Source organism: Haliotis asinina, chromosome 1, assembly GCF_037392515.1.
Source record: "Haliotis asinina isolate JCU_RB_2024 chromosome 1, JCU_Hal_asi_v2, whole genome shotgun sequence".
Lineage (NCBI taxonomy): Eukaryota > Metazoa > Mollusca > Gastropoda > Lepetellida > Haliotidae > Haliotis > Haliotis asinina.
This window is the reverse complement of record NC_090280.1, coordinates 22,659,441-22,684,697: the sequence shown is the minus strand read 5'-3', so window position 1 is coordinate 22,684,697 and position 25,257 is coordinate 22,659,441. Positions and strand designations below refer to the sequence as shown.

Genomic DNA, 25,257 nt, shown 5'->3' with positions numbered 1-25,257 from the left:
AATAGGTGTGTTTGCCTTCAGTGTGTTGACTACTACACAATACTTCAGATGATTCATATAACTATTTGTTAGTCAGGACTGTGATGAAGTATTTCCGTGTTATAAAGGGTCATCGTGGCACTGTAAAAACGTTTAAATTTGTGAAGGAAATGGGGAGCGAAAACAAACTGCATTCAGACACCGTGTTGTAACCAGTGAGAAACACAGGAGGACCTGTTGCATTACTCATACGTTGTTGCACGCCCTTGTGTGTCCTTGGATATACTGGCAATCAAGGCGACTAATAGGATCGGGTGGGCAGGCTCACTGATTTGGCTGACACGTCATCGAATCCTAATTGCGTAGATCGATGGTCATGCTGTTGCTCACTGGTTTATCTGGTCCAGACTCGATTATTTATACACCACCGCCATACAGCTGCACTATTGCTAAGTGTGGCGTTAAAGATCCAGGCAACCATGTTGATTATCATCAGGATCAGTGTCATGTGAATGGTGTGTCTTCTTTAGGGTTTAGTTTTTCAAGCCAGTGTCAGTGTTTATGTTTCATCATCCGAGCTGCCCGCCCACCACAGAGTATTACAAAGAAGATGCTTGAAACTAAAAGGTACCAATTGCAAGGGTACTCAGATGATATACTCCAGCAGAAAAACTAAAAGATTATTTTTCACCACGATGGTCCATGAGCCATGCAGTCTTGGCAAATAATAAAACTGAAATTATGCCCTCAACCTCCTGCGTAGACTTCGTTCGTTATTGATTCCTCAGCGTTTAGAATGCCGGTCAAATAATTGGTGTGGTTAAAGTGAGCACCAATACTGAATTGCCATCGTGTATTTTCTAAAAGCCTACGCCTTACTATGTCAAGAGAAGTTCATTTATTACCGTCGTCTAAACCAGTTCAGAAAACAATGAAGTTCTTCACCAACCAGAAACCAGTGCTTCCATGGCCTTTTTAATCCACACATTCAAAACGAATCGATCAGTTATGAGATTATCTCGGGCTCGGATCCGAACACTTCTTCTGTCTATGCCCAGGAGATGCCAAGCAATGCTCAAAGTGAACGGACGTCACAACCGGTACTGACGTTAAAACCGGAGTCGAGTGTAGCGTTAACGTTGCGAGGACATAAACAGTAAGTTGAGTTTAGGCTTAACTGAATAGTAGCTGTTTGTTATGAATACAATAACTGAATAGGTCGGGCTCTTTGATATGTCTAACAAAGACAGACATACAGTAATTCAGGCCAAACGACCCATAGAACAGTTATATGTTTTTGTTTCAAAACTAGTACTTTTTTTCAGAAAACATGCGACGGAGATAATACCATCTCCATTCTTAGAATTTAAAAGATTTATCATGGAATGTTGATCTTTATACCCTGTACATAAGTTTGAAAGAAATTTATTGTTGCAGGTCTCGGTAGTTCTTGCACACAAATAACACATGATATTTATCCTCGACCTCATTGCTATTACATTTTACACACAAAAATTCACTTGGATTTAAATTTTCACATTTACGATCAGAGTGTTCACTGAAATCACGTAAGGAGATTCTGAATTGAGAAAACACACAACAATATAATATCTTAATGAATTGGTAAGTATTTGGATTCTCTTGGTTCATATACATGGCATACACATGTACATGAACTTCTTTTGAAGTGAGTGAGTGAGTTTAGTTTTTCGCCACTTTTAGCAATATTCCAGCAATATCACGGCGTGGGACACGGCGGGGGAATCGATTCTTTTGAATTTGTGTAGACCATTGCTTGTGAGGGATGCACATCCCTTAGTGCCGGACTGAAACTAAACGTCTTTAATGAAAAATACGATTTTTGTCTTAATTCCGTGTATTTATTGTATGTGAAGAAATAATGCACAACAATTTTAACTGGATGACCACACGAGCACGAGGGGTTGCCGATGATGTGTCTCTCAAACATGTCATCATTTAAATCACTACAACGGAACCTGAGACTTCTTAGTATATAGGTTAGGTCAAACATAAAAGTTTTGTTACATGTATTTGGTTTTAATATCGAGTTATTTTAATCTGGATAAAGTATGAATGCTAGTAATTGAATTTCAGAACTTAGAGGATTCCACAGTTTTATTGCATCAGGTAGAAATGATCTGGCAGATGCCTGATGCCGATACTTTGACGGTGTATCCCTACTATGCCCAATATCTTAAAACATCAAAATGCAGTCACCCGTAGAACAAAAGGGGTATTAGTTATATAGTTTGTTTCAAGGTATGTCTGGTGACACCGTGACCACAAGTCTCACTAAATTGGTGAGTACATTTCAGAACAAATGTCCGTTATATTCGGACTTACGACATGACTTATGGGAAAATGTACTAAGTACTTATCCTTTTTCCCTCTCCTTTCACCTACCGACCACGCTGCATTCATACTTAGTAATGCTAAGGTAATTAAACCTCTAGCTGGAACGGTTACTAAAATGTTTAATAAACGTAAACGCATATTGTAGTCCTGTAACTACACATATAACACTTTATTGGTGAATATGGAACTGTCGATACATTATTCACTATAACTATTTTTTTCATCGTTGGTGCTTATATACTGTGATAGATTATTCACTTCATGCACTATTATACGTTCTGTAGTGTCTTGTGTCTCGTAGGCCATATGGCCGGATGTTATATTTTATCAGTCTTTCAAATTATGTATGCATAGTATGTGACACATAAATACAAATTTTCTCCCTTTTCTATCTGTGAACACTAACACATGTCACAGCCATGAACGTGAATGATAAAACGATCCGCCCACTTCATCATTCATCATCATGGCTAATGCTCAAGTAGGCGTCCAGTACGTTATATATTCTCAAGGTGGACAGACGTGTTGCAAGCCATTTCCTTTTGGTGTTAGTCCGATAGGTTACAAAACTTCATTTTTAGATGGTATTGAAGGCTTGTCCAGCCTTTTTAGCAATTCATCTGTAAGCCCACGCCATTTTTGCTATGGACAGATAATTATTTATTAGAGTCTCACCTCATTTGGTACATTTCAAAAACATACAGCATATCAGTGAGCGTATATATTTTTGTAGCTACGCTCATTGTGGACAAAATGTGATATACGGCAGCTATAGGTTTAGGATTAAGAACCGAAAGAATAATAGACTACTGGAGTCCTTGTCAAAGACTGCCGAGCGACACTGAATATAAATGAAGGACCTATCAAATAGAACGGCAACCATCCTTCAACTGCAGAACTACAGCAAGCTGTGTCCATCAAGGAAGAAGTATTGAGACGTAACCCTTAAGGAAGAAAATCTGTTCTGCAATACCTTGATTGTGTCTCTCATTAACTGTTGTTTCCAGATATGTTGATACACTGTCACTGCGCATTTAAAAAAGGAGGTAACAGTAGGAGTAAACCCTACTGACATACTATTAGATCGCCAAATCACCACCACAAGTATTTCCCGAATGGTAGGTGGTGTCCAGGTATTGCTACATCAACGCTGCGGATGTCTGCGTGCTGCCAGGATTCTGTAAGACATTTAAAGTCAAAAGGTCGAAATTCTGTGTAAGGGAACTAAATTTTGTCTTTCAAGCTGCGTACGTCCAATGTGTATTATTTCAGAGGATCTGAAATAATTCTGCCCAGGATTAGGATGAATATCGCCGCAGCACAGAGGGATGGGAGAGGCTATGTCAGATACATGACAGTAGGGATACAAGAACCTAAAACTGAGTTTGGATCTCATTAATCGGACTGCAAAATGTTGAACCCACTGCCGTCTTTATGTTCCACATTGGGCATGTATTTAAAGCGGACATCATGTTACAGGTGAAGAAAATATGTTACAGGTGAAGATCAAATGGGACAGGCTGGAATCCCATATTTGTGTAATGGTTATGTCATGTCCGAAGCACCCGTCTACTAAACGCGGTGGTAAAAGTAAACGTTGTGATGACAGAAGTGGTGGTTTTCTCAGGTCAGAAGTACCTGTAGTCAGAATGTGCTGGAAGTCAGAAGAAAGTGTAACGATGATAGAGTGAGTTTAAAGCCACTCTGGTAATATTTCAACCATCTCGTGACTAAAACAGTTAATGCTAAATTTATTTCATTAAAACCTGTCACCAAACGGCAAGAACACAACTAGTATATCATAGTAAGGCATTAAAAGCTATCATGTAGCTTAAAATTGTATACCAAGTAGGACATTAGAACATAGGAAAGGGCTATAGATCTCCAGCAACTGGAGGTAGATGACTGGTCACAATATGAACAATTATTCTACAGTGGTCTTGGATCTCCCAAGACAGCGAACATTCACCTTTCAAAGTCGTTTATTAACATAAGCCACGTTGACAGCACCTGTGTAGGGTTAGAATCGATCAACAGCAGCATTCCACGGTTCTAAAAAAACCTTTTGCAACATCATATATATCATTTCCAAAATCGTACCGACTTGTCGGCCATAGATGGCCTTGACTGAAAGTAATTAACGCATTTACGTTTTCGCTGTCTTTGGTGACCCATGATTTGGGCGTGAAATTGTGCAAGTAGCTGTTTTTGATAAGTCGTGGCGTATAAGGTTTGATATAATGATATATATACAGATCATATCTGTGACATATATGTGAGTATATGAAGATGTATGTACAGATTGTTTTGTGATGTATATGTGTGAATACCGAGGTGTATTTACAGATCATATCTGTGACATATATGTGAGTATATGAAGATGTATGTACAGATTGTTTTGTGATGTATATGTGTGAATACCGCGGTGTATGTACAGATTGTTTAGAGATGTATATGTGTGAATACCGAGGTGTATTTACAGATCATATCTGTGACGTATATGTATGAGTACCGAGATATATATGTGCAGTTTGTTTCTGTGACGTACATGCGCGAATACCCAGATGTACAAAATGGTAATTCTGTTCACTGGTGTGTTGAACAAAGGAAACGCGTCAACCCCCAGACTAACGTCCTCTATCGACAAAATCCCCGCAATCCCCGGCAAACAGGTTGGTGGACCAAATATGCCCCCGGGTCCACACGGGGATGTTGGCGAGCTCTCAGCGTTATCCAGCACCCACCACGAGGAGGTGGCTCGCGCCACGGGTGCCAATGGGACAGTGAGGGAGAGAACGTGACCCAGAGCAAAGTGACAGTAAGATAGAAACGTAATTCTGCTCACTGGTAATCTCCAAAATATCCAGTCTGTCTGAGGAATATGAGTGAGTTAGTTTGGTTTTACGTCACCCTTAGCAATATTCCAGCAATATCACCACGGGGAGCACCAGAAATGGGCTTCACACGTTGTGAATGTGGGGAAAACGGAATCCTGATTTTGGCGCGACGAACGAACAAATTGTCCACCAGGGTACACCACCTTCACCCGAGGAATATAAACCAAGGTCAGTACTGAACTCCTTCAAGCTCCCTTAACTCACTCACTCACCCATTCATCCCCAGCGTTGACCTTTAAACTTTGTAAAACATGTCCGAGTGAGCTACAGCGACACGGAAATGTTTTTAGTGATCATGCATGTATTCAGACTTGGCTTCTTAAACTAAAAGTTCTGTGTAGTTGAAAGTTTGACAAGATTATTTCGATGTTAGATTTATTCCAGCAAAATTGCTTTGATTTTTAGGAGAGAAATGTTGTTTTTCAAACAAAACCTCTCGCACAGTTGCACATATTACATACAGGAGGTTCCAATATGGCTGCATCAACACCAGTGTAGCATAAAATGCAGCTCAACTCAACTCAACTGTATCGAAACAAGTCTCGTGACTTTGTCCGATCTGAAGCCATGCATGGATAAAATTGTTTGCGGCGCTGCAGTACAGAAATACTCTACTGTATTATTTTCAAGAGGGATATTTCACATTCCATCCTTATGACAGCTTCAGCATTTCTTTACACGAGAAAGAATGGTTCACTGATATGTGCAGGAAACGGGTTGTTAACAGTTGTTCAAATGTCAGCTGGTGTTAAGCTACAGATCACGATACGTCACTCTTAAGACAAATATTTCCCGAGGAATACATTCCAGGCAGGATGATACCAATACAGAAGTAGGATAGCAGTAATGTGAATTCTGAGCATTCCTGTACAATAATGGACACCCGTGTCACGCCATTTGTATGAAATAAACAGTTTGATCAAGCTTACAGCATGTAATACTACAGTAAAGCTTTTAAAGCGTTTGTGGGAGAGATGTAAAAACAATTCTTTAGCTATGTATTTGAATCGTGTGTGAGTGTGTGTGCGCGTGTGTGCATGCGTGTGTTTATTTTGAAATGGGTGTTCTATTCATATGGAGTTCTATTTGGAACCTTAGTGGATATTCCTATCTACCCCGTGTGAAAACTATCAAGGGCAATCTTATGTGTGTAGTGTTTGATATAAGAGTCTCAGAGTTTTGTTCAAAAACATTTATACTGATCAGTGTGTGGAGACAACATAACAGTTATATCTTTTTGATAAAACAGGTTAAATCTATATTGATTTAAAATATGTTTTAAAGGTTAAAGTTTTATTGACTGAAAAAAATGTTGCCATATAAGTGTTGTTGATATACAATGACAATGACAATGACAATGACAATGACAATGACAATGACAGTTTATTTCAGTATGAAGGCCACATGGCCAAAAGTACATTAAATATTCAAAAGAAATAGTGCACAGCAGTGTAGGGAGGGAGAGCGGAGGGTTGGGTACTGCCAGTATACTCAAATTGGTAAGTTTCGTTTCAAATAGATACTTAAAGCCAGTATGTTTTCATAATGAGTTAATGCTAGTAACTGATAATATTTAGCACGTGATGGATTAGCATGATAATATGATGGAATAATTTTCTTGCGGCTTCCAGAATAATAAGGACAAATAAGGAAAAAATGGTACTCATCCTCGATTTGCTGCAATTGGTACTTAGTGCATAATAACATTCTTTTCTCAACAGTTTTATCAAATCTATACTGTTGAGTATTTAACTTATTTAAAAGACAACGAAACTTACATAGGATTCTTCTCAAATCGTGTCTGTCAGCAGGTGCGGCTATGTATTTCTCAGGACCCAAAAAGTGAGAATTACTAATCTTAGAATGCCAATCTTGAAACTGGATATCTTCACAACGTTGTTGAAACTGCTTAATAAATATGCCAGCGTGACCACAATCCTGGGCGACCCATACATATGAAAAACCAGTGTACCAAAGTAATAATCTAACTTGTGACACCCAATTTATTATCCCATTTTTGTCGTATATCTTGAGCATCTCATAACAGGCTTTTCGATATCCTGTATGTTCCATGTATAATAGTCGACACCGGTACTTGATACAGTGAGTATAATATTTAACACAAAGCGGGCGTCTGCCTGTCTCACCAAGAATGGCATTTGTGGAAACAGCTTTACTGATACCTAGATTTATAATTTCAGTTTTAATATTTGCCAAGACATTTCTCATGGGCCATTGTGGTGAAAAACATAATCTGTTGCCAAATCAGTGTTGTTGGTATACTATATGTACTGTGAGTAAAACTCAAAGCTCTTCGTTACCAGCGTCCGCTCGCTGAAAGGACATACTTTTCGGTAACTGCATTCGCCGGGTATGTAGAGGGCAAGCAGGAACATATCTCATAACTGTCGATATCAGTACAGTCCTCTGTAAAAGAGGACATTGTGGAAAATATTTCCTGTTCACACCTATTGCAGTACTCTTATTTTTCCATCTGAAATTGGAAGAATTTGCAGATGTTGAACTATATAGGCTTCGCCTGATACTTTGATCCTCTGTTGAAGAAGTGAAGGGTGGAGAGACGTGTACATGTGGAACTGTACCGTCGGTTTAGGTTTCACCTGGTACTGTGGTCCTCTGTTGTGGAAGATGAAGAGTGAAGAGATGTCCAGATATGGAACTGTACCGTCAGTTTAGACTTCACCTGTTACTGTGGTCCACTGTTTAGGGCTAGGAAGGGCGAAGACACTTGTAGAAGTGGACCTGTACCGTCAGTTTGGGTTTCGCCAGGTACTGTGGTCCTCTGTTGAGGAAGATGAAGGGTGGAGAGACGTGTAGATGTGGAATTGTTCCCTCAGGAGTCGCTCGTAATCGTGTAGAGGTAAGATATCGTTGTTGGAAGCACGAGGTACATCACTGAAGTCATGGGATAATCTCTCTGCCATCACAGTAAGGTAGTCACCACATCTGTAATTACAACATTACACTTATATTTCTATAGATGATCCTGATGGTTGTTGTTTGGTTGTTTGTTGTTTAACGCCACACTCAGTAATATTTCAGCTATATGGCAGCTGTCTGTAAATAATGGCGTCTGGACCAGACAATCCAATTATCAACAGCATAAGCATCGGTCAAGCAAATGTCGTTGTTTCTTTAAATATGATGTTAGTCTTCTGATATACGTCGAGCAAATAGTCTTTACATAGACATGAGACAGCAGCTGGGCAAGAAAAAAAGATTCTACTCCATACTACTCCAGCATTTAAGATACAAAAGTAAATATATGTACCGTCTTGCCTGGTAATCTGAAAACGAAACAAAGGGAACACTTAAAATGAATTAATCGTCTACATTGCCACTTACTGAACACGAGTAGGTGAGTTAATATTGTTTTTTTCTCTGCTTGTGACAATATTCATAAAATATCACCGATTGGAACGCGAGGGTGACAGACCGCTTGTAGTTTCATGTCACCTTTACCTATACTGCAACAACACCATAAATGGGCTTCACACATTATGAGGGGTCTTCAGCGTGGCGAATGATCGCTTTAAACATTAGGCTACTGCACTGACCTTTACTGAATCCAAACAACAACGAATAAAAGAGACATTTGCATCTGTGACAAGCATAGGTTGCACAGGATCAATTCTAAAACGGATCTCCAAGGTGTATTGTAAGACAGAATATGGTTTACAGTCATTATCATCTCATCCTACCGGGTACCCCTTCATTGATTGGTAAATTATACTGAAATCGCTGAAGAAATCAGCTAGCGTTATTCGCCTGTTATGACGAGCATACCAGTGGGTTGCTGAAGACCAATTCACTTTGGGGCAAAGGATAAGGGCGTGCTGCTTGAGGGTTGTTGGTTTATGGAGGGGAGTGAACTGATGACTTTATGCATTTGATTCATTTGATGAAAAATATTCATGCATTCTTTGTACCTTTCACGTCCTTGCAGACAAGAACAGTGACTGCCGCCACCACAACTGCCACAGCAGTCAACATAACGGAGTAGACAGCTACGATGGGGACGATGTCGTCTACGTTGACATCACCTCCTAATATAACACATGTATTTAGTATTGGACACATATGAGATCCGTCGTTAATATTCCTTATTCCTTTCAAATCATAGATACTGATAGTAGTACATTTGGAAGAAATACTTTTTGTATTTTTTTCGAAGATACTGCAATTCATAACAAAGTAACAGATCCCTGTCTTCATCACAAAACATCAACTGAAGCGATAGATGGACAATGGGAAAAGAATCATTCGTGAGGTATGAAATATTATCTCATTCCTACTAAACACTGAATATACTCCTGACATCAATAATCGCCAACTAAGAGCCAACTAAAACTAAGCAAAATTGTATTTGTTCTATGACCAACTTGTCAAAGAAACTACGATTCTTTATAAACCAAGACAGTCCTGTCTGCATCACATAAAAAGGAAAAGGAAGCAAGCAATTACTGAAGGAGGAAGAATTATCCGTGAGACCGGAAACATGACCGTTACATCTATCCAGGCTAGTGGATCTTTTATCACTGTACCCTGGTTACGTTTCGTGGAAATTAAGAAGTGTCATATAGACGTGTCATGACATCAGAACACATAAGAATGTGACTAAGGGATTTCATGTTTTTATCGGATTTAATTTATAACAGGAATCATGAATAATAAAATCGTAATAATTAATAAGACTTATATGGCAACATTTCTTGGCTCCGAATTGACACAGTTCACAGTCCTTTCACAGCATGCTCGTAGTTAACCTTGAGACACCAACCTTCTATTTCCTGGTAGCTGCCGTCATTTTCATCTTCCCTGTGATACAATACCAGACTGATGAAAGTGATTATTGAACACGAGGAAAATGTGAGGAAATGAATATTAAACGTGATGATAATTAGGTCCACACAAAGTCACTGACACAAAATATTACATTATGATGTGGATTTTGTGTAGTTTCACTCTGAAGTCGTTCAAGGTCACACCGTTTTGTGGGGAATAAATGAGTGAGTATTGCTTCATGTCGCATTAATTTGGCAGCTATTCGAGGCGATGAACTGTTTATTCATTTCATCTGAAACTCACCGATAATGAGCGTATCCTGTCTCTGAAAGTTACAATATTCTGTTGTAATGATGAACGCAAAGAGATGGTTCTTTGTCCACCCTTAATGATTTTATTACTGCACGCCGATATGCGACGTTGGTACTCTTTAGACACGTTTCAGAAATTACAAGTGTAAAAGAAACTGCGCTGAAATAAGTAACCACCATTTGTCGTGAATTTTCAAATGTTCAGAATGCTGAGACAGTTTTCTTAAATGAAAAAAGAAAAGCAGGAAGTGTTTCCCAAAAGTGATGCATTAAGTATTTAATGATTCATGGGTACCCTTTTAACCTTTAAAGAAACGTCTTCTGATGTGTTACAGATTTCATTTAAAATGTTAGAAATGTCTTATGACGCCAACCTTCTATCTCCTGGTAGCCCCCGTCTGCTCCTGGGTCCCGGGTATATGTGACAATGCTGAGGACAGAATTTTACAAAGGTTAAAGTTTGTCCAAACAGACAGTCAAACACACTGGAACGTAATTGCTTCACAAAATCTGTTACATACATGTACACGTGCTGGGATTTTCATAATTGGAGTTTCCTAACGAAAGTGATATAACTGGAAATGTTTTTACACCGGCAAGACAGACTTTCAGAAAATCCACGATGACAAGTTATTGACAAGCATGAAATGTCCTGTTGTTGACTCGATGCTAACTTGTATAGTCACCAAACCTGTTTTAGTCGCCTAGTGAGGAAGCAAGTGGCCACTGGGAAAGTAAAGACGAAGAAAGACCGATGGCCTTGATGATCGAGTCTTAATTCGTCTGGAAACATGTAATACCATGACACAGACAGAAGAACTCTGTCAGTAATGAAGACTGGCGAGTCCAACTCTCCACTAGTTTTGTTTGTTTGCTTGTTTTTTTCAATGTTGCACACATCAATATTTCAGTTATATGGTGACGGGATGTAAATAATCGAGTCTGGACCACACAATCAAGTGATGAACACCGAAAGCATCGACCTATACATGTGAGATGTAATAGCATGTGTTGACCAAATAAGCGAGCCTGTCCACCCGATCCCGCTAGTCGCCTCTAACAAACATGGGTTGACTCACCCGGATTTCACGGGTTCCTATCCAGTACCATTAGAATGAGATTGTAGCTGCGGTTCTGAGGAACAGCCACCGATCGACTTTAACAACAGGATGTATTAGATACCGTTGTCGTGCCCCATTTTGGAAGCCATCATTTGACGATATGAACCAAATCGAAAGTCTTTCGATTATTTGTTATGACAAATTTGAACTGGAGATCCTTCTGCAGGAATTGACGTAGTTCTACAAAATGAATGGCAGATGATTCGAGGCTTGATTCCCATTATAAGAAGACTGAGGGATGTGAGTCATGAGACCGACATCTAGGTACTAATGTGGTCGCTACCATTGCGAGGATTAAAGATTTGTTTAAATATGAAAATTTTGAGATGATCCCCGACTTGAAACTCTTCACAGTACATTATATCTAGACTTAATGTACTGTGAAGCGTTTCAAGTCACCTGTGGTCGCTAGTGGTGATTCGTCTAGTAACCACAACCATGATTTGAGAAATGCGTCACAACCCAGTGGGTGACGCACTGATGGGAACCATACTTCCAGTCCATGTTGATGTTCACGTTTGTGTGTGTAGACCGGATTGGTCGTGTTTCGTACTTGTCATAAAAAAGCGGTGGTACTAGATTAATACAATTGTGCATACATAAACGTCAAGAGAGATGAAAACTCCAAAGGTATGATATAGTGGTGATGGTGGTGATGGTGGTGATGGTGATGAGTCTCAAGATTTTAGCTTACAAGGGTACGTATTTATTCCCAACCACCAGAAGCCTGATCTGTGGTATACTATCAATTAAGATTGTGTTAGAAAGTTCAAAGCCATTATACTCACCGATTAAGAATGTATCCCCTCTCTGAAAGGGAGTAGACAATTACACGTGCAAAATGTTAGATGACAAATATACGATCAACGAATTATTGGTAAAGTTGCACACAGGTGAATCATAAATACAAAATTTAATTTTGCAGAACAATACTAGACTCTTTTCAGAATTTTTAGGTGAAGAAAGAGAACAAAATATCAAGTAGATACAACACAGGTGCCTGTTATTCTTTATGTTATGATTTCTCGGATGAGTTTATGTCACTCAATAATAGTGCCTCTTAAAGGGTATAAACACTGCATTAAAGGCTGGACTCAGGCTCCTTTTCTTCACAAAGAGGCGACTTTCTTCCTTTCTTGTTAACATCAATGCATGATCACCGTGCTGATAAGATTGCAGGGAATAATCGCAACACACCTTAAAGTACTAAATTTTGCAACTGAGTGAGTGAGTTTAGTTTTAGCAACATTTCAGCAATAGGACAGGACAACAGTAATGCGTTTCACATATTTTTCCTATGTGGCTATGTCGGAAATCGAACCCAGGTGTTTGGCGTGATGAGCAAACACTGTAACCACTAGGCTACCCCACCGCCCCTACTTGCAATTGAAAGTGCGAAAGAAGTGCTTCCATGGTTATAAGGTCAAACTGAATCATGGCATAGCATAAATTTAATAATACCACGTACAGACAAACACGAACGCAGGATTCTAAAATACCGCGGTGGAACACTTTTTCATTGACTCTCACATCACACCGTATTACCCCCGAGTCTGTGTTTTCTACAAACAACCACTATGACGACAACGGCGATGACCACGATCAGGACCAAGCAGACAGCAGCCACGGGGACGACGGAAACGACACCAGATACAGTAACCGCACGTGCTGAAACATTTAATATGTACCATGCACTTTAGTATATGTCTAGTCCTGTTTTGAATCCAAATATGCAATGCCTTATCTACTATATCGGCAATACCGTATCCACTTTCTGTACGTGTGCATGGCACTTTCTTTCATTGGATGTCTCTCAGTAATTCACAATACGTAATATTACAAAGGGTATACGGTGGCACTTCCAAACGACATCTAATATAATATTTCATTTTGTCACGTTGCACGTTTTTTTTCAGAGTATATTTTCAGTTTATAGGACAAACAGAAACATTTGAGATTGTTGGACTGAATGTCTGACTTCTTTTTGTTTCACGCCGCTTTCAGCAATATTCTGGCAACATCACAAAGGGGTCCACCAAAAATGGGCTTCATATATTGTACCCATGTGAAGATTCGAGCCAAGGTTTTCGGCGTGACGAGTCAACGCTTTAACCACTAGGCTACCCCACCGCCTCTGTGATTGTAGCTGATAAATGAAAACCTTGGCGGAATGTTTCTATTGCATTATGGTCAAAATTGAATTCTTAATGAATACTACGAGTTGAAATGATTACTGATTTTGAATAGTGTCATTCCAAGTTTTGTCCAAATACAACTTTAAATATTGCATATTCTGTTACTAAAGAATGTGTGCAGGTCTTACTGATGACCTCCAGGATCAGGTTGCGTGATGCACTCCCATGGCTGTTGTTGACGTGACACGTGTACTGTCCAGACAGAGACACATCTACAGCTGCTATAGACAACACAGCCTCTCTGTGTCCTGTAATCACCACCTGTCTGGATATCTCCATCCAGGTTACAGAACAGGCAGGGTTACAGTCAGCAGAACATCTCACTGTTACAGGTTTCCCTTCTTCTACCTGCAGCTTGTCCCTTGTGCCGTCAAACTGTATCTGGTCAGGTCCATCTGGAATGCATGTGAAATGGTCAGAAATAATAATTTGAAATTGTCTTCTATCGTACCCATGCCACCATATATCTAGTGTGACTGTCTTCCAAAGGGATTCCAGATTGAAGAATGATGTTTCATTATAACTAGAATCCCAACCTCGTGTCTACTGATATCACACACGTTGATAAAAATAAAGATATCCTGGGAAAGCCTTTGTAACTCTATCAATTCGTGTTTATATAACTGATATCAGTAGAGGCGAGGGTGATAGTCTGTATTTATGCGTATACGTGCAGAATGGCTGAGCAATTGCAACAGAGGACACGGCGTGATGATGAATCGGATCGGAATTCTGTGGCAATATCTCGAGACACAATAGCTCTGGTCTTTCCATAAAAAAATCCATTTCAGGAAGTTTGTAGTTTCTGTTTATAATGGGCAAGCAAGCTTCACGTTCACTTGCATTTAGGCATCAAACGTTGATAGTGACAACACATGGAGTAGAGTCAGATTTTTGTGAGGATTGTATATGAAGAAACATCTAGCTTCTAGTTATTGTTTCAATATTAATCAACCTGAACTCACATGAAACACTGAGTGTGTATCCCTGACTCCAGTCTGACAGTAGTCCTTCTTCTCCTGATTGACAAGTGTACACGCCCTTGTCCTCCTTGGTGACGTAGTCTATCGTCAGGAATTGTCCGTCCATGTGCACTCTGTTGTCTACCCTGCTGTCTACACTCCTGTTGTTTCTCCTCCAGGTGTAGGACGTGTTCAGAGTATAGGGGTACAGAGACTGGTCTGTAGGAAGACTCCGGAAGGTTGTGGAGCAGGTCAGGTTGACAGGATCACCAGATACAGGGTCAGCGACTGTCGTGATGATGTTCGGTTCTGATGGTTTCCCTGTGAAAAGATGAATGAAAGTGGTTGTAATCTTGTCCTTAGTCTTATTAATTATTAATAACATATATGAATATGTACTATGTATTCAGTGACATTAAGTCACCACATGCCAGAATGTCGTTTGAACGGAGAGTATATTTGAATCGATCTTAGTGAACGTCATTCCCGACATATGTTCTATCCATTCCCAAGGAAGCAATAACAGATGGATAATGAATGTAGTGAGGCAGAATGGCTGACCACATCCGTGATACTGTTCATAAAACGTCTGCACGGAGAAAGGATGGTCAGGTCTTATAAAGCGTCTGCACGGAGAGAAGGTCAGGTGTTATAAAGCGTCTGTTGTGAGAGGGGAAAGTCAGGTGTTATAAAACGTCTGTAAGAAGAAAGAAAGGTCAGGTGTCATAAAACACAAGCAACACCTTCATGGACGTGCCATGGAAGAAGATTGGCCAGTGTGATAGTGTACCCTTCAACAATAATAAGATATATTTCATCTGGATTCTTTTACAGGCTGAATCTGTATAGCTTCATCGCTAACATAATTAGTTCTTGCAATGACGTCTGTGTAAACGACATTAAGCTATAATGCTATAATGACAAAACTTCCTGTGTAAGTATGGATGATTATTTCGCAGATTATCTGCCTGTGACCGCCATATTTCTATCAATGTGTCTCAAAAACACACGCTTTTGATGCGGAATTTATATTTATATTTGGTACTCAGATTGTCTTCACACTTACGCAGTACAATAAGAAGTCGAGTCCTAAGAGACATGTGACTGTTATGGGTGGTTAAGTTGTAGACTCTGGCGTCTTGTACGTCAACACTGTGGAATGTGAGAATGACTTGCTTCCTCCCCTCCAGGGATGTACTGACACTCAGCTGAATCCTCGTCCCGTTCTGTGTGTGTGTGTTGACAGTAGCAGGCAGAAGGTTATTTTCATCCACAATGAACAGGATAGTGGAACCAGTTCTGTTGGGTGTCTGTTGTTTGTATGTGGTAGATTTTATCTTAAAATCCGTAACTGACTGACTGACACTCCAGGTCATGTTGACACTTTGTCCGACACGGGCCACAGTTTTGGTATAAGAAGCTGAAACATGTCAGCATAATTAGTACACGATACAGAAAAGAAACATAAAGGCCAACTTTGAAAAATAGATACGCGTAATTGCATATTTGATCCATTTTGATTGATACAAAGATGACATCATGGTGCTAATCACATAATGGCAAGGCTAATTGCCCTGTCGTAAGATGCCCGCTCAGTGAGCTGTCGATCATCACTTCTCTGTACTATGTTATGTGGATTTCTCTGCCATTCTTCCCGCAATGCATTGTAAACGTGTTTCAGTCTTATGTTGACCTCAATGCAAACACTAAGATGCTGTATCGGATTAAGATCCTACGATGTCTGCCGTTTGAAAAATATGGTCCCTGCACCAGTTCCCTGAACCGCCACCCTGTAGATCTTCCCAAGCAGGGTATGATTCCCCACACTATCACACTTTCGACACCAAACCTGTCGACCTGTCGTAAAGTGCTCAATACCTTCATTTGACGTCAGACGACAGGCTACGAACAATTTCAGCATTGAGGGAGAATTCACGAATCATCATTGCTCCAGACACAACGCCATTTTCTCCACACATGCAAGGTGTTGCTCCATGCTGCACGTCGGCGTCGTCGGTGCAGACTTCTCAACAAAGGCGTGATCGGGTGGTCAGTCTCGCTGACTTGGTTGACACATGTCATATGTTCCCAGTTGCATAGACCGATGCTCATGGTGTTGGTCACTGGATTGTCTGGCCCAGACTCGATTATTTACAGACCGCCACCATGTAGCTGGAATATTGCTGAGTTCGGCGTAAAACTCAACTCACTCACTTACTCACTCACTCCCCACTCAACAAAGGAACAAATACTTTGGTGTCTAATTTCATGTTGTTTGGTCGATCAACAGCACATGGTATACGCTTGTCCAGCAGTATCGGTGCTGGTATATGTTTTGCGAGATTGGTGACTCTTCACTACCACTTCTCGGGTTGAAGTGCGTGCGTGAGTGCGTGAGTGCTTGCATTAACATTTAACCTCACGTCACGAATATTGCACCAATATCGTGACGAGAACTATTTCATTTATATCAATATTAAAATCAATAGATTTATAACGTAAAGCTGTCATCACAGGACAGTAGAAATATTAGATTATCACTGCTTTTAGTTTGAAACTTGTACGCTGTCATAAGGACAATCACTACAGACAGCAGAAGAATGAAGAAATGGGCTCAAGATCACCAGCAGCTATAGATGGGCTATACACCGACAGCTGAAGGTTGATCACAATACTAGAGACGAATGAGTGAGTGAGTGAGTGAGTGAGTATTTTAGTTTTGCGCCTCTTTTCGCAATATTCCAGCAATAGCTGAGAAAATTTGAAATTGGCTTCACTCATTGTACCCATGTTGGGAATCGAACCCACATGGAAGGCCTTACCCACAAGGCTACCCCACATTCATGATTGCTTTGAGGTGGTTAATTTAACGAGATATGGTGTTCTTGTGTACGTTGATGTGATTTGCAAAACCGGTCTGGTACGTTCCAGCTTCGAGACTTCGTGATGGAATGTTGCGATTGGCATCTATTTCGTCTTTTCACCAATTTCATGAAGTCAACAAATGTATAACAGAAGTTGACTTTCGTTATCATTGATATTTGTAGCAGCACATGATTGCCGCAAGTCGCACCGCTTCTAATTTTAATGGCAGTTTTCTGAAGTACCGTAAACATGCCACGAACGTTTAAAACATTCTTTTGAATTTACGAACGCCTGACTATCGTATTTTGAGATCTCATTATCTTCCATTCTAGACGAATATACATCATAAAACCAACCGCTATCATGTCCTTTAGGACGTTTTAAAGATTTTGTGATCTGATAAGTCTTTATCTAGTTACATGTCCTCACAAGACTTCTTTATCATACAGAAATGGCGACGGGGCAGCCTAGTGGCTAAAACTTTCACTGGCCCCACCGAACACTCGGGTTCGATTTTCCACATGGGTTCATTGTGTGAAGTTCATTTTCCGTCTCCCTTGCTGTGATATTGGTGGAATATTGCCAATTCTAGTATCGTAAAACCAAACTCACTCAACACTTATCATGATATAAAAGTATGGTTCTCAGTTGGGTGCTCGGTGTCCCGGTTTCAGATTTCGGCCAAGAGCATGTGTGAATGAATTACTAGAAAATAGTTATGATAACAGTTATGTTCACAAAAGGACCGCATTCTGACCCAGCTTCCCTGGGCCTCGTGTAAGATATAACACATTTAGTAGTATAGGGAATGATAGTTCTGGACCACTTTCAAGAAATGCCTCTACAAAGCCTTATTTATTAAATAAGGCTTTGGTTGGGCCATTAGCTCTTGCTACTATTACCCCTACTACAAAAAAGTTGGCGGTAATTACTGTGCCTTGGTAGGAGGTAACACTGTGCCGTACGGTACGATCAATAATTCTTCTCTTACAAATCCCCTACCCGGCCCATCCCTCAAGTAGTATAAGTTAGGTTCGTCGGCTTTCATATCCACTTTATCTATGTTGTAAGTTTTGACTGACCATATAGGATCGGTGGCTCGCTTACGGCTATCGCCCTCGTGTTCCCCCGGCTGGTATAGATACCTCACTAGGGCCCTATCTGGTATCTGTTTCTCCTTCCCACGCAATGGAGCGGCCGACTCTGCAACTATTGATTTTAGTTTGATAGCGTCTGCCGGTTTCTTACCGGTGAGACGGGTGACTTCATGGTTGATTGCCGACACCACCTTGGGTAACCTCGTGACCCATTCAGTTGATCGTTTTCCAGGGGTGGCCATCTCCCTAGCATACTGATAGCCGAACAAGCGCTCAGCCAAAGTCCTATTAAATCTCTCAGCTATGGCTTGGCTGCGATGGGCTCCGGCCATGCCACGCCTGACCTTTGTATCGTGTTTGGCTAGCAGTTGTGACACGGCACCCATGAACTCCCGTCCGGGGTCAACTTGCAGCTCTGTTGGCCACGTCAGTGGGCTGCGTTTGTATATGCGTTCAAATCCTCTGGCTACCTGGGCCGAATCTTTCGTGGTCAAGGGTTCGGCTTCCTTGTAACGACTGGCTACATCCACTACGGTTAAGGCATACTTGTACCTCTTGTCGTGGGGTAGGAACAGTAGGTCTGCCTGGTGAACGCTATTAGGTATGTTAATACCGAACCTCCTTCTAGGCACGTAGCGTGGTGCCGGCAAATAGATCTGCCACAGGGCTTGTTTTTCAAGCCACGCTTTGGCTTCCTCCGGGGGTACTCGCGCTATTTTAGCTAGCTTATCTACTGCGCTAGCTCCTTTCCAGTACCCACGCGGGCTGTAGTAAATAGCCTCAAATTTTTTCATGTCCATACGCGTATGTGTTTATACCATCAATAGCTATCCAACGTTTCGTGTCCATAGGCGACAGGGACGTCTTGTTTATAGTCAGTCCGTATATCTTATGTCCATCACTTCTAAGTGTGTTCATTTTATGTCTAAAGGTACGGGTCTTGAACAGGGCTTCCTTGAATCTGGCGTGTTTGATGTGTTGTTTCACCACATACTTCTTAACCCCCTTAGCCTTCCGGATCTCACTATTGTCGGCTTTCAGTATGGAGTACATCTTAGGTCTCAAACCTATGTACTCGGCTATGGGCGTGCCAGCACACTCGTCCTTCATCTTACCTAGGACCTTTTTATTTACCATACTGTGTAGGGTATGGGTCTTAGGATAATCGCTGGTGTCGTATAAATCGAGGTGTTTTTTCATGTCCTCGTACACGTCCTCGGTTTGAATCTCCATCAGCAGGGAATCCGTGTCAGTGTACAGCACTTCACACCTGTCGCTGTACTGTTTCTTGAGCTCGTTGTAGTAAAAGTCGTACATCAGGTGTTTGGATAAATCGAGGATGCTCATCCCCACGTAAACAGGCCGGTTGAATTTTATGTGGCTTTTCTTCATGTGTAGGGCAACCAGGTTGTCTGTGAATATCTTACTACGGTTGAATGCCGGACTGGCTATCAATTTCCTGAGTTTGTCTTCCTCACTAGATCTAACCAGCTTCACGGTCACGCGTTTCCTCAGGTTCTCCATAGTCTTACCAAACACCGAGTTATTCATGAGCTTGTAGAGATTTTTCTCAAAATCACTGGTTGCTTTTTTTCGTAGGTCTGTGTTCATTCTGATGTAGGGCTCCATCCATGGGCTCTGGTCGAACATGAGCACCCTGTGTATTTTGGTCAGCCTCATACCCAACGACAGGTACAGCTGTAGGTTGCGATAGTGAACGATGTACTTGGTCTTTTTCATTAAGTTAGGCACGAGTTTTTCAACGTCTGTCACACGCCCACCTGACAAGTTATGTTGGTACTCAGACATCCAGTCTGGGTTAACCCTCATACGTTCGGGGGCCAGGGGGTAGCTGTTGTGTGATGTGTGTAATTCCTTGGGATACTCTAAGTCAACCTCGAGGATATAACCTTTGTTCGAATCTGGTGCAACCTCCATAACATCAACGTGGGGTACCCATTCGAATCCCCCTGTAGGTAGATACTGACTCATGGCCCAGCCGTACAGGTTGTTTGCGTCGAGGTAGAGAATGTGATTGGTTGGTTTGTTAGGATCGTAACCTTTCACGTATTGATTATTTGCTTTCGCGTATCGTTTGGATGCCATGGAAATCCCACCTCGCAAGCCTTTCTCAATGAATAGGTGCATGTCGTAATCTGTGAGCAATTCCAAATTAACTCCGGTCTTTTTAAGCAAGGCGTCCCACGACAGACCTGGGCTGGTGTAATACCATGCGGGGTCGAGTTTATACTGCTTTAAACATGTCTGTCGAAACGTTTCAAACACGTCGGCTAACAGCAGTACATCTGTCCTCAAGTACAGGTCGTGATAATCACCCAGGTTCTTACAACCCAGTTTATTCCATACGTTAGTCGCGTGCGAGTAATCATCTCGTGAGACGGACGCCTCATTCAGCTTGCTATAAAAGCAGTCAATAGGGGGTAGTCTGGTCTCGGTGAACTTGGCCCAACTATCCATGTACTCATAGGGGTACACACCCTTCCTCATAAGCAGGGGTCTAGTCTCAGCGTCTGTGTATCGATCGGTGATAGGGAAGGTATTGTTGGCCTTGACCAGACTGTCGAGTGACGACAGGAGGAACTGAAACGAGTCAATGAACCTAAGTCCGTTTAAGCTGAAGGAGATGTATCTCTCCATGTTGTTGGGGATGCACGTTATATTACCATCGATTTTCGCGATGGCCTGCATGATCAAGTGTGAGTCGTACCCTCTCAAGTTGTGAAAGACAACGGGGATGTTTATTGTCTTAGGGTTGATTTTAAGCTTGAGGTTGCACGCGTTGTGAGCGGCGCCTCTATACTTACCAGTTATGTGGCAGTGATCTATCACCGAATCACCGTTAAGTGGTGAGTCGCACACGTGACAGTTAGTGCTACTAGCGTGAGCTAGCCTGTCGGCTCGGGTCATACGCATGGGAGCGATTCTATACAATGCATTCCTAATAATTTTTTCTTCCTCCTGCAAACACTTTAGAAACCTTTCAGCCGCGTCAGGGCCCCTATACACTACCGGAGCTTTCGTTTCCCCGTCACAACGGACGACAATGTATCCAAACGAACAGGCTTTATGCTCTTGTGTCTTGTGGGTGAAGCTACCCCCACTAGGGGGTGTGGGGGAATCCCCACCCACAACTAAGGCTTCGAAGTCGGCGTATATGATATAAGGTACAGACATTTGGTTCTTGTGGTTACTGAATTTTAGGATATTTTCACCTTCCTTAGGCATGTCGACTCGTATGGCCGTCTGCCCCACACCTTGGCAATCATCCCGGTGGGATTCTAATAAATCAGCTCGACTGAAACCGTGTAGGCATCGTACACAAAAGTGTTTTTCCCCAACGTGTTTCGACTGGTCGTGCAACAACCGGCTGAGATGTTTTATCCACGTGTAGTGATACTTTTCACCTCGCTGGATCATGAATATATTGATAACTTGGCAATCCTTCACCGTGCTGACCCTGTGTACTATTGTTGTGTTACCTTCATACCCAAAGACATTTATAGCCAGATTATTCTGTTTTTCTACTTTAGTGATCTGGGATATGGGGGTGGGTTCATCTATACCATCCCAATTAAGCCCATCATCTTGGGGATAGCTAGAAAGCCTATCTGAATGAGTGCCAGCTGGAAATAAGGCTGACCTGATAGCTAACCTCAGGCAATCGTTTCCTCTATTCTTAACGTTTACTATGGCATGTTTGTTCCTATAGTAGGGAGGCAAGGCTAGGTATGACCCGCCTCTGAACGGCACGTAGTTAGCTATGTCTAGATAGACATTATCGATTTTATCTACAGCCCACCCGGACCCCAAGTGTGTATAGCGTTCTAGGTATTCTCGTATCTGCTGAAAACTGGTATCGATTGATGCGTCAATGGTCTCTGCATGTGTGACGACCTCTTGTTGACCTCGGAAGTAAGGCTGAACATACTCAGTGGTACTCCCAACCTGCTTATCGAGCGACATTTTCACTGTGATCTGAAACTTGATACTTCCTAGATTATTTAGTTCCTGGTTGACTTTATCAGCTATCAGAGGCTTGATATCTGTAATGTCTATGTTTCTATCAACGTGCATGCGCCAACCTCCCAAATAGTTGCCTACGGCGTGCTTAGTGCGCACGAACTGTAGGTCAATAGCTCTATTCTGTCGTAATAATTCTACAAGCTGTGGTTTTCTCATACGGGAATACCCGCCTAAACCCAAATCGTGTGCCTCGGCTTTCAGTTGTTTTACAGTGGGACGTGCTACGGGGGCATGTGATAACAATGCGGTTAACCCGGCTCTCCCCAGGTTTGAATAACCCGTGTGTCCAAGCTGTTTTGCTTGAGCTTTTAATTGTTTTACTGTAGGAGGGGCTTCTAAACCTAGTAATCTCAACAATGCTGACTTCCGCATTCGAGAATACCCGATGACACCTCTCTGTTTTGCGACCCGCTTGAGCTCGCTTACAGTAGACATCGTGTTTACACCTAAGAGAACTAATGTCTAATTGGTTCACAGTAAGGGGAGGTAACCCTTAAGTGGCTATCTTGAGCAGTCGCCTACGTTCTTTTATGTAGCCTTTTTTATTCTCGTAGATGAGTTGATGTCTGACTACGTTCGCTCCGTGAGCTTTACATAGACAGTAGTGTCCTTTAACCCCGATACCACACACAGAACACGTGTAGTTAGGACTTCCCATATGGAAACAACAGAACCCCTGATTCCTGCATTTCCTACCACAGGCCTCAGTCTTCCCCATAAGTATATATTCGCATCGGTATGGAGCGGGTCTCATGTTTACTTATATGGGTATTTTAGTTTAATTGCTTCGCAACCAACGCAGTAGCTGCTATACCCAACACTATGAAGCCCAGTTCACGATTCATTTGTCCCTTGGATGGTGTGTAGTACTGAGCGAGTGTGGGTTTATTGAGCGGTTCCAATTGTTTACCAGTTAGTAGATAGTATTCTTTCATTGCTTCATCGACATCGTTGAATGTTTGAACGGCTGTAGTTGTTCGTTAATAAAATCGATCCTCTGGAGACGTTTTTTAGCGTACTCAGCCTGTGCTCTTTGTAATTTCTCAGTAGCGAGATCGTGCCGCTTCCTTTCTTCCTGTATTTCAGCCGCGTGATCATCTCGTAGTTTCGAGAAGAGGAAATTACTCCCGGAAAATGCCAGGGCATTCACTAACGCCCCACCGACCATCATAGCTATCGTGGCCATCCCTATATTTATTTCATTATATTATCAGGTATGATCCCTTGTTTTACTAGGATGTCTTTTGTGGCCATCGCCATACCAAGGTTCATTATGAGCATACCCATATCCTGCAGGTTGAAATCTAGCTTGATAGTTGGTTGTTTAAGCACCATTTTAGTCAACCGAGCGTACCCTACTGCTAGACTGGCGACCACTGTGGCGTGGTATGCGTCGTTGACGAACGTTTTCCCCTCAGACATTATGTATATGATATAAAATATTAAAATTATAACATGATATGCGGGTCAATAGTGGGGCCTGCCGGCGGCGTGGGGGGCTCACTGTTGGGTGGTGGCTCACTGTGGGAGGGTACCCCCACGTATAACCATGTTATAACCACGGCAGCAGTTACGCCTACAGCCAACAACAGTCGGGTTGGGTTGGTCACTTTATGTTGGTTACACCACCGTTTTTTACCGGCAGCTACTCTCTTAGGATTCTTCTGCCTGGTTACTGTTGGGGGTACCCCCACTGAAGGGGTCTCCACCGTCACCTCGGGACTCACTGTTGGGGGTGGGGTCTCCTCCATCACTGTGTCCACTGGGGTTTCCTGTGCAGCATCCATCTATACTATTATTATTATTCTTTCTCTCAAATTGACAATGTTTTGCCGTGATAATCGCCGCCGTCACTGGAGCCAACAACATACCATATTTGTGGTACAGCCCGCAGCTGATAGAGCTCACGGCGTGTTCGATAAAAGGGTCTTTCTCGAGGTCCTCCCACAGGTAAAGTCGGCGCTCTGGTGGAATGGGAAAGAAGTATGACACAATACCGGTGTATATCTGGGTCATAGCCGATCCTATTGTCTTTGTCATTTCTGCTCCGAGCCGGGACTCGTATCTAGCGTACAGCTTATCGATTTCTTCGGCTGACATTTTGTTAATTTTATCCGGAGTGTAGTCTCCAAAGTAATGTTTGGCTTTGCCGCCAACAGCCAACGCCACCAGTTTCTCTCGCTTGTCATCAGTGGGGCCTGCGGGCGGCGTGGGGGAACCCTCCAACGTCAATTATTCGAGCAATTCCTCACACTCCATCTTATAATATAACAAGTAAGATTTAGTTTTAACTATATAATACCCGATACAGGCAAAACACAGAGAAATGAAGGTTAAGTTGCACACGACAAATACTTCAAATATCATAGCTTTGCTTAGCTTTTGCTTAGCTTTGCTTAGCTTTAGCTTAGCTTTGCTTAGCTTTAGCATACTATATATGCTACTGGTTGGTCGGTTTTTAGAACGAGCTTAGCGTGTTTAGTTTCAGCGAGCTGTTTCTTCACCCGTTCCCGTTCTAATTTACTCATCACATCGTTCTCTCTCAAACACTCCTCAAACGAATCCCTGTCCTTGCAGTGAAATAAGGCCACCCATCGCGTCTGC

The 25,257-nt window shown here is 41.8% G+C and overlaps 1 protein-coding gene across 1 annotated transcript in view; it reads right to left on the bottom strand.

Moving 5' to 3' along the window:
• Nucleotides 1-8,023: 8,023 nt before the first annotated feature.
• The window catches only part of LOC137259865 (vascular cell adhesion protein 1-like), a 31,444-nt gene continuing 14,210 nt past the window's right edge, over nt 8,024-25,257 (bottom strand). Inside the window, 10 exon segments of the mRNA XM_067797536.1 lie at nt 8,024-8,247; nt 9,203-9,319; nt 10,054-10,109; nt 10,362-10,383; nt 10,744-10,799; nt 12,279-12,300; nt 13,036-13,158; nt 13,814-14,080; nt 14,651-14,968; nt 15,714-16,067. Of these exon segments, the coding sequence (XP_067653637.1) occupies nt 8,024-8,247; nt 9,203-9,319; nt 10,054-10,109; nt 10,362-10,383; nt 10,744-10,799; nt 12,279-12,300; nt 13,036-13,158; nt 13,814-14,080; nt 14,651-14,968; nt 15,714-16,067 (1,559 nt within the window).